At 21.0% G+C, this 10,927-nt stretch overlaps 3 protein-coding genes across 3 annotated transcripts; 1 reads left to right on the top strand and 2 right to left on the bottom strand.

Moving 5' to 3' along the window:
• Positions 1 to 2,310: 2,310 nt before the first annotated feature.
• On the top strand, positions 2,311 to 3,359 carry PY17X_1339000 (uncharacterized protein; the record flags this gene model as incomplete). The annotated part of the gene is made up of 3 exons (XM_721335.1): positions 2,311 to 2,447; positions 2,587 to 2,761; positions 2,862 to 3,359. The coding sequence occupies 3 exons, from the start codon at positions 2,311 to 2,313 to the stop codon at positions 3,357 to 3,359; spliced, it is 810 nt and encodes a 269-aa protein (XP_726428.1).
• A 1,431-nt stretch (positions 3,360 to 4,790) lies between these two features.
• Positions 4,791 to 6,452, bottom strand: PY17X_1338900 (RNA 3'-terminal phosphate cyclase protein; the record flags this gene model as incomplete). Its single annotated transcript, XM_721334.2, has 1 exon — positions 4,791 to 6,452. One exon carries the CDS (start codon positions 6,450 to 6,452, stop codon positions 4,791 to 4,793), a length of 1,662 nt encoding a protein of 553 aa, XP_726427.2.
• Positions 6,453 to 8,078: 1,626 nt separating this feature from the next.
• On the bottom strand, positions 8,079 to 8,917 carry PY17X_1338800 (proteasome subunit beta type-2, putative; the record flags this gene model as incomplete). The annotated part of the gene is made up of 2 exons (XM_722258.1): positions 8,079 to 8,339; positions 8,591 to 8,917. 2 exons carry the CDS (start codon positions 8,915 to 8,917, stop codon positions 8,079 to 8,081), a joined length of 588 nt encoding a protein of 195 aa, XP_727351.1.
• Between the last annotated feature and the right edge of the window lie 2,010 nt (positions 8,918 to 10,927).

Below are 10,927 nucleotides of genomic sequence, written 5' to 3'. Positions count from 1 at the left end.
ATAACAATATTTAAAAAAAGACATTGTTTTATAGCTTTATTTTATTATTTCAATGGAAAACTAAAAATTATAATTTAAAAATATATATTTTTACTTAAAATTATTTATTTTTTAATGAAATATGTATTTTGATATATTATTATTATTATTATCGTTATATTTTTTGCTTTTTGATTCTATATAATATTATATACGCATATATTTTTTTCATATTTTGAACATGCTCTCTTTCCATGTCTATTCATTTATTTATTTTAATATTTCTTTTCCTTTATTTAATTTATATATAATATATTTGTGCATGTTTGTATGTTTTACTTATTTGTTTTGAATGATTTATAATAAAAAGAAGATCATGAATAGTTTTATATATGATATTTTAAAAGGACAAAAAATATTTACCCATTACAAGAATATAGAAAAAAAAAAAAATTATGAATATTATCTGCATAAGGATAATATACTTTAAGATAACTTCTTAAATAATTTTACACTATTTTTAATTTTTATTAGCATTAAATAAGAGTTTGAATTTTATAAAACAGTTATAGAAGTTTGTAGTTTTCCTTTTTTTTTAATTTATTTTATATACATTGAATATTAAACAATATTTTTAACACTCCAAGGAATTTTCTTTATTTTATTATTTTTTAATCACATAATTATCATAAAAATAACTTTAACCCCTTTTAATATGTAAAACATATTTAGAGACTAATATATATATGCACTCGTGTATATTTGAGCAATTACCATTTTATATTATTTTTATCTCTATTTTTATAAATAGTCGAATTATAAAAATTGGGATAAATGGGAATTTCCATATTTTTCAGTGAAAATATTTTATTCAGTATCGAATATTTATTTTTTAAAATAAAATTTTATAACAATCAACTATTTAATTTATTTTATTTTTTTATATGGTGGTATAAATATTTTACAATGTTGATATTTTTTTAATGTTATTAATAAAAATGGAGCAGTGTGCTTATAAAAAATTTTGTATATAGTGATACACCCTTTTTGTGCATATTAGCAAACTGTATTATATATACTAAAAACAATACACATCCCATTTTATTTATTATATAAACATTCAAACGTTCGCATTTATTATACAACAATATTTTGTATGGACTATTTGAGAATATTTATTTTTTAAAAATAAAATTAAAAAAATTATACTTGTTTCCAATTCGAAATAACTACTAAATTATGTTATACTACATAAAAAAATAACGGTACCCTATATATAGTATATACATGAAATATTATTACCACGCATTCACAATTATTGTAAATTTTATAATATACTTAGCTTAATTGTATAGAGTAAAAAATGGATAAAAAAACAATTATATATTTTTTTTATATTTATAATGCGTATATTTATTACATATTAGCCATTCAATTTATATGCTTTATTTCGTGGTTAGCCTTAGAATCGTGTTTGTGCATGCAAGAAAAAATTTAAGCTAAAAATTTTTATAGTTAATAAAGGCGATTGGATAATATTTTTAGTGATAAAATGTTATTTTCTAATAATATAAATAATATTCTATAATTTGCCCCTTTTAAAAATATATATTTTTTATATAAAAAACGTTTTCACAATTATTTCTCTGTTTTTTTTTTTTTTCTCTCGCTCCCAATAATGGATTATTTTATAAATTATAGAAGATTAAAAATTATAAAATAATATAAAACCTATTAAATGTTAATTAAAATATATTAAATAAAAAATAGCTTTTATAAAATATTAATTTAAGACTATATGTAAAACAAAATTTTATAAAGTTTTTTTTATTTTATTAATTTAAATACAATATATATAACAAATTCACTCTATAAAACTTTGGATTTCTAAGCGCTATATCATTTTCGCTACCTTGATTATATTTTTTGTATGCATATATCAATTTATTTGTCAAGGTATAGTTTTTTGGGGGGATTTTTTTTAATTATTTGATTATAACATTTTTATTTTTACAATTTTATATATTGATAAATTAAATTAAGCAAAAAAAAAAATATCTTTTATATTATGAGAATTCATAATTTTTTTTTTATTTATATTAAATTCATATATTAAAATCACAAAATTAATATAATTTATTATTGTAATGATTTCTTGTAGTTTACCGATTTATTATTAAATAGTAATTAAATTATTTATTAATTTTGATTCTTATTACATTATTATATATTGGCTTTTTTTTATGCCATTAATAATATACTCTATCAAAGATATTATATAACTACAAGTATTACCGATTTATAGTATAACTTTATTTTAACATTGCAAAGATGAAGATTCGTTATTTTTTGTCTCTTTTTTTATTTTATGCAACTTATAAGCATACAACAAATATTGTAAAATGTGACGCATATAGTGATTTAGCAGCAACCACTGCTTTGTCAACTGTTATTAGAGACCCCCTTAGGTAAAAAAAAATAATTAATAAAAAAAAATAATTAATAAAAAAAATAGTGTATATATACATACGTAATTAGTTTTTGTTCTTTACATTTTTAAATATAATATTGTTATATATTACCTCTACATTTTTATTACTATTTTAGCATGAGTTTAAAAGATCTATATGATCACGGTGTTAAAGTTCCAATAACAGATATAATAAATAAATTAAAAAAAGCAGTTCGTTATAAAAAAATTTTAAGATGGTCTCGTATATGGTGGGTATTACTAGTCAGAGAAATTGTAGGAAACAATAAAGTTGAAGAGGCAACTGAATGTGTAAGTTTACCTTCATAAAAAATATCAAATATATTATAAGTATTCAATTTTATATAATAATATTATATATATATATTTATTTTTTTTTTATTAATTATAGATATTAAGAGATATATGGGATCAATGTACTATTTCTATATATAACAATACTTTATATTCTGTTGAATCAAAACCAATACTATTTTTACATGGTATATTAAATGAATGTAAAAACAGTTTTTCAACAAAATTACGACACGATCCAGGTTTGATTGTATCAAAAATCGATCAAATATTAAAATCACAAATATATAGATTCTGGGTATCTGAACCATATTTAAAATTAGGAAGATCTAATACCTTTTATGCAAATATTACCCAAAAGAATGTCCCATTATTACCAAAAGAATGCACATTGAAACATTTATCATCATATATGGAAGAGAAATTAAAATCTATGGAATCTAAGAAGAATATCGAATCAGGCAAATATGAATTTGATGTAGATTCCGAAAGTGCTCCTAATGATGCATATACAGAATATGAAGATGATCAATCAGAAGAAATTTTAAATGATCAATTATTTGAAGATCAAGAAACTGATGCTAATGGGGCTTAATAAATATACTGCATAACAATTTATAAAGATATATATACGAAATAGTTTTTCAAATTGTGAAAAAAAGGGAAATAAAAATGATGTTTTTTGGTATTTAAAGAGGAAATATCCGATATAAAAATTATTGAAAAAGAAGACTATTGTTAAAAATTGATTTTAGATTTTTTTCATTTTTTTATGATGATCTTATTAGTATATGCTAAATAGAGAGGCAATGGAATCTTATAAGTTATATAATTCAAAATTTTTAAGTTAAAATATATAATTTGCGCAGTATACACATTCCATATATAATAATGCAATAATTTGTTTATCGTAATTATATATTATTTATGAATGGCAAATTTGCATTATAGATACATTTATATTTCATATGTTAATCCTTTTGTTATTTTTTTTAGCATATATTTCATAGAATAATTCATAAAATTTTGTCTTTAAGTTTCATAATATTTTATTAATTGCATACAATATTAAATATATGTTTATATTAATATTAATATGCATCACATAAGCACATATATATATGTATATATATATTTTTTATATGATGTGTTTTTCTATTTTTGATTTTATTTTTTTTTAATAAATTTACTAGGGTTCTCTAATATATATTTATTTATATGCATGTGTATATATTACGTGCTCAAAATCAACGTCTTTATTTTTTTTCTTTTTTGGTATTATGAAACAAAAGATGACACATATTATTAGTTTTTATACATTTGAAAAACTATTTTCAAGGGGCTTATGTGCTATTTTCGTTATTTTGCTTTTTCCATAAGTAATAGTTTCGAGAATATAATTTTTATAAGCATAAGAATAGTATGACGATTTAAAAATTAAATTTTTCTTCTTTTCATACTTTTTCAATTTTTAAAAAATATAGCCACTTTGTGTGCTTAAATGATTTTAAAACAGGAAAGCTTTACGAGTTAAAATATAAGGCAATTTTTTAATAGTCAGAATTAGTCTCTTAAAAATATATTTAAAAAGTTTTTAAAACTGCATATGTTATGCATATATATAAATGCATATGCTTATTGACACATGTCAACGTTAATATATGAATATAATTTATAAAATAAAAAGTGAGCGTAACAAAATTAATAAAAAATTAAAACAAATGTAACATGTATTATGTGCATATTGTATAAGATAGTCCACTTGAAACAAAACATAATGAAAATAAAGCAATGAAAATAAAGCAATAAAAATAAAACAATAAAATGATGCAATGAAAATAAAACATAATAGGAGTGAAACTATGTAGTCAAATTATATAAACACAAAAAAAGTCAGCAAATTGGCAAAAGACAAAATGTAAGTTTTTTTTTATTTTTATGCATTTTGTATATATATTACCCTTTGTGAAATTAACCATATTCTTGTATGTATAATTTTTGCAAAGGAATATGTTCATTTATTAAACTAGAAAGTTTTTTTTGAAAAGTTACGATAACCTATACCAACACATTTTATAAGGTATGAATATTCAATTTGAGATTTTTCCACTTTTTGTATATCAAAAACTACACTGAAAAAGTCTCTTAAAAGGCGAATAAGAACAATAGAGTAAGGTTTTAAAGCACTTAGTGAGATTTTGGAAACGGCTGTATCATTTGCCAATGCCATATAAAGCAAAGGCAACCACTGATAACTTGAATCTATGGATGATAATCCTTTTATTTCGTTCATTAATTTTAGGGAAATAAAAAAACCTAGTCTTTCGTATATATCAACATCATGCAGTGTTTTTAGTGCATCTTTTGAGGCATCAATATTGCTAATATTATTCATCTCCTTATTTTCATCTTTAAAAGTAGAAATGCCTCTATTATTTAATTGGTGCTTTTTTTCTTTCTCTTCTCCTTCATCTTCTTCTACTTCCGCATCTTCCTCTTCTTCATTTTCATCATCTTCTTCTACTTCCTCATCTTCATCTTCCTCTTCTTCATTTTCATCTTCATCTTCCTCTTCTTCATTTTCATCATCTTCTTCTACTTCCTCATTTTCATCTTCCTCATTTTCATCTTCTTCCTCATTTTCATCTTCTTCCTCTTCCTCATCGTCTTTTTCTTCCTCTTCTTCATCTTCTTCTACTTCTTCCTCTTCTTTTTCTTCATCATTTTCGTCCACTTGCCCTTCATCCCATTTATGCTCCCCAAGTTGCATAGACAGATTATCCTCAGTCCGACTATTTAACATATCCTTAACATGTTGGAGCATAAATTTGTCAACATAAAGATCTGTGCCATAAATACATTTATTTTTTGTTTGCGCAAACAAAGATAAGGACATAAAATTATTTTGAGAATTGTTTTTATTAGTATAGTTGTTTTTTTTTTCCTTTTCTACTTCAATACTAACATATGGGGTAAAATTATGTAGATTTTTTTTTGCACAATTTACAATTTTATTTCGAAAAATCATAGACATTTTGTTACATACAATAGTTCCTGTGATTTTTTTAACTAATCCAGCATCATGCATATCGAAAGAATTAACCATTTTTAAATTATTCATAAAAAATGAAACTTCACCTGTAGCGTCTAATTTTGTGCCTCTTTTTAAAATTGTAATATTTAAAAAGTCATCATTTACATTTAAAAAAGTTTTAAAAAAATTTTCACAAACTATTTTGCATGTATAAACGGTTCTATCTATTTGATCGTCTGTTATTCCTTTTAATAATAATTTTACTGGGTTTTTAAAAAATGGAACAATCATAATTAAAAACTCTAAAAAATAGCTTATACTTCTTTCATTACCACAATGAAAAGTATTATTTAAGTCACTTATTTTAACTTCATCATTTACATTACCTATTAAAAATCCTGGTTTAAAATATAATTCATCTCCATCTTCATTAATTTTAATAATAGTATCATCACATAGTTTATCTATAAGCTTTAAAATTTTTGCTTCATATTCTTGTAGGCCTTCATTTATTTCATTATCATCAATTTCTTCGTCTTTACTTGTTTTTTTGTGTGAATTTTTTTTTCTAATATTTTTAATTGTTATTTCCTTTCCGCTAATTAAACTCAAAGCTAATCTGAATCGAAAATAGTTGCTGCCCCCAAATTCCATTGTCATCAAAAAATATTTTTCTTTTGAAATAGTGATAATTGTACAAATATTTGACTGTTTCAAACGTGTTTATATGCATATATCGCATATATATACAATCTGAATTTTTTTTCGAATACAATAATCTCCGAATTTAAATCCTCATATTATGATGTTATATTCATGAATATATTCTCCAATTCTATATTTTGAAAAAATAATTGTCCTGTATTTATTATCTTTTTTATTTTCATAAGAATGCATTATATATATTAAAAATATATTTAAAAATATTTATTTCGACATTGAAAAAATAGCATTAAAAAATGCGCATGAAATAAGATAAAATGAATCACTCTTAAATTAAATTAAATTTAATATATGGATGTTTTTTTTCGGCTATATAATTCGAAAAAAAAGTCTATACCAAAATAAAATACAGTTATTATTTTTTTGAATTGTTGGCAAAAAAATTGAAATATAAAATAACACCATAATTCAAAATTAAATCTGCGAACTATATTTCATTGATATTTATGTTACAACACTATTTTATTTGCATATATAATTTTGCTATTATTTGGGATATGTATAAAAAAGAAATTATATATTGTATTATATAATGAAAATTTTAATTGACTTATTTATTCAAAAATTAAAACATTTTAAGTATATTTATGTGTATATAATTTATATTTTTTCATGTTTATATAAAAAGCTATTACGTTAATTAAACAAATATTATAATTGCAATTGTTGCAATTTTGTTTATATCTATGAAGAATATACAATTGAATACTATATATATATTTTTATATTTAATTAGTTCTAATATATAATTGATATTAATATTTCATATGATAAAATTGATAGGATATAATTTAAAAAAGAGGAAAAATAGCGAAAATATAATTTCATTAATCTAGTTATTACTATGCATTTATAGAATTGTATTATGAGGTTATGTTTTTTTTTTCAATATTCAAATAGTTCAACATTTTAGTAAATTCATTTCTTGAAAATATTGAATTATATTTGGAAGAATAACTATATATGCATGTCTATTATTCGAAGCATTTATCAAAAGGTAACTAAACGAACTCTATTACCACAGGGAATAGCAATAAATATGCGAAGGAATGGGAAATTTTCTTGTATACATCTCTTAATGCTTATATTTATGTATACATATGTGAGAGTACATTATAAGAACTAGGAAACGGTATTAACTTTAAACATAACGAATAAAACAGGTTTTAGATAAATAAATATATATTTTTTTTTTTTTCATGATTTTTTTTGAAAAGAAGCGCATATCATGATTTATGAAACTATGCATATATTATAAGACAACTATAAAATATACATTGGAATAATTTTAGAATAAGCTAAAAGGCTTTAAAGTTTTAAAATGTAAGAAAAGAGTTTTGTATATATGCATAATTACCACGATATCATATATGCATGTTAAATAATTTATATTCTCAAACACAATTATATGTGTTTATATTTTATGGGATAAAAATGGTAAACATATAAAAATGAAAAACTTTTTATATATTTTTTGCATATGCAAAGAAAAAACATATTTTATTTATACATAAAAAAGGGATAGGGGAATTTTTATAATTTTTCCATTTTATTAAATTAAATGTTAACGTATTGTGTTTCTATTTTATTATTTGACATGATTCTTAATTCGTAATTAATTTGGGTAAGAAGAAATCTTTTTTTTAGTTCTTCAAAACATTTTTTAAAAATAACTAATGCCTCTTCTAAATTCATGTCTTCATGATAATATTTATCCAATATGGCATTAACTAAATAAGCTCCATATCCATGAGCCCCTTTATTTATAGCATCCATGTTACTTAAATAATCACACCAGTATAGTTGATACCCATCCTTCTGTAAATTGGATAAGAAAATAGATTGATGTATGGTTGTTCATACAAATATACATATATTGATAATAATACGTACACACATAATAAATGGTATTTTTTATTATGTGAATATAAATATATTTATACACATACACATATGTATAAGTTTAGAATAAATAATTTTTATATTATAAACATGATGGAACTAAACAATAATAAAAGAAAGTATAGTTTTTTTTTTTTTTTTTTTTTTTTTTTTTCAGTTGTTTATACATCATCATATCCGGCTATCAAACAATTTACTTCATATGGATTTCTCCTCAAATAATAGGCTAGATTTTTTCTTGTGAAATAAGCAAAAGATTTAACATATAAAGAAGTAGAATTTTGATATTGATATAAGTGAACATTCTTTCTAATAAACTCTCCAAATTGTATTCTATCACCAATTGAGCCTCCTAATAATAAGCATTTATTTCCATTTATATCATAAAATTTTGTTTTATCGTCATTTTTTAATTTTATAATTGAATTAATGCTATAAGTATCTGCTCCTAAAATTATGAAATCTTTTCCCTTTAAACCGATTAATGTATCCATAGGTGTAAAATATAATATTAAATATAATATGAAATTGTAAATTGAGAAAATCGGATAAAACTATCTAAATAAATATATAGTGAAATTTATATAAATATTAAAATAGGATAAACTTAGATGTGAAATTATATTAGAAAAATTATCTTCGTTTTTCTTTTCTTTTTTAAACATTAAAATTAAGGTGAAATTTTTAAAAAAATTCCTATACTCAATTAAGTTTGCATATATATAATTCACATTATAAAAAAAAAACGTTCTGTTCGTATTTGGTAATAAGTTTTTATGCCTACAATTTTATAATTTGTTAAAATGATGAATATTTCATATATTTTAAATGCTAAAGTTAATTATATTTTTTACTATTAAAGCACTGGAAATTTTAAGCATATATAATACCTCATTTATATAAAATTTATATTTTTTACTATGACATATTGTATATGCAATTATAAAAAAAAAAAAACTGCTTTCATATTTTCTTATAATATGATTTTTACATTTTTCCGTATTTTCAGTTTTACCCTTTTTATTATACATATTTTTAAAAAGGAGAAGCACATTATTAACACAGTTTTTACATAAGTGTAAAATATAATATAGATTTAAATAAATAAAAAAAAATAAAAATAGCACGAATTTATTTACACATAATGTATCACTGTGTTATTGGTATCATTTTCAATATTATTATAATTTATCTTTTAAATTAATATAAAATAGAAAAAAAAAAAAAACTCGAATTAAAGAAAGTGAAATAGCTTTAACCTCATTACATTTGTATATATTCTTCCACTTTTTTTTTATATGCTACCAATGTGTTTTAATTTTCCTGTTAAAAAACTATAGGAATATTCTTTCTTCTCACAAAAATTACTAAGGATTAATATGAAAATAAGTTGCATACGTGTATACAATATATATTTTTTATTAGCTTATATTTAATGTGAGAAAATGCGATTTTATGGGGAAAGGTTACACAAATATGTGAATTTGGCAATGAGCGATTATTCTTATTTTTCCATATTTAAGATTAAACATGAATATCAATGAACTCAGTTATATATATATATATTTTTTTTTATTAATAAAAGGTTTTAAAAGAATTAATTAACTAAATTAGCAACTGAAAAAGGTAGACAAAATAGGTATAAAATCGTACAGTTGGGCCATTTAAAATTTGCATATGTATAACCAAAAGAAACATTAAAATAGCATGTTATTGGGCTCTTCAATTTTAGCATACACTTTTTTAAATATAATTAATCTTATCCTATTTAAATTTATACACTTTTCATCAATTTTTTTTTCAATTTATATTTTGAAAATAAAGGGAATAATTTTCTCCGAAAAAAATAAGCCCCTGATTATATATATGCGTAATGTAAAAGGATTTTTTACAATTTTTTACAATTTTAAAAAATCTGTTTAAATAGTAAATTAAATGAAAAGTATTAATTTATTTTTACAAAAAAATAAATGATTTAAACAGTGTAAGATAATCTTTGGTTCATAATTAGCAATTATAAAAAAGTGCGATCAATTTTTAATGGCACTAAAAAGATACAAAAAAGTTAATAAAAATTGTATATATAGTAATATATATATTTTTTTTTTGGGAGGGGTTCGTTAATATATGGATAATTCAATGTAGAAAGAAACTTCATTTTAAGTTATATACACATAGTATCAGGGTATATTACATGATAAAAATATAAATTATATTAAAATTATTTGCACTATTAAATAAAAAAATATATTAAAAAAAGCAGGTAGCAAGTTTTTAGGGATAAATTATATTTATGTTTATTCAGTGAAGGCTAAAAAGGGAATATTACAAATTCAAATATTATTTGAAATCCAGAAAAATATGAAGAAACAAAATAAGAAATTTTAGTTTATACTCGCTAGTAGATTTTTTATGTGATTGTTTTTGTCTTGTTTTAAAATGAATAATGTGTATATAGTACCATGAAATCGATAAAAAGGATATTAATATATAAAAATAAATGT

The sequence above is a fragment of the Plasmodium yoelii genome (genome assembly GCF_900002385.2).
Source record: "Plasmodium yoelii strain 17X genome assembly, chromosome: 13".
NCBI lineage: Eukaryota > Apicomplexa > Aconoidasida > Haemosporida > Plasmodiidae > Plasmodium > Plasmodium yoelii.
This window is presented reverse-complemented; position numbering and strand designations above follow the sequence as displayed.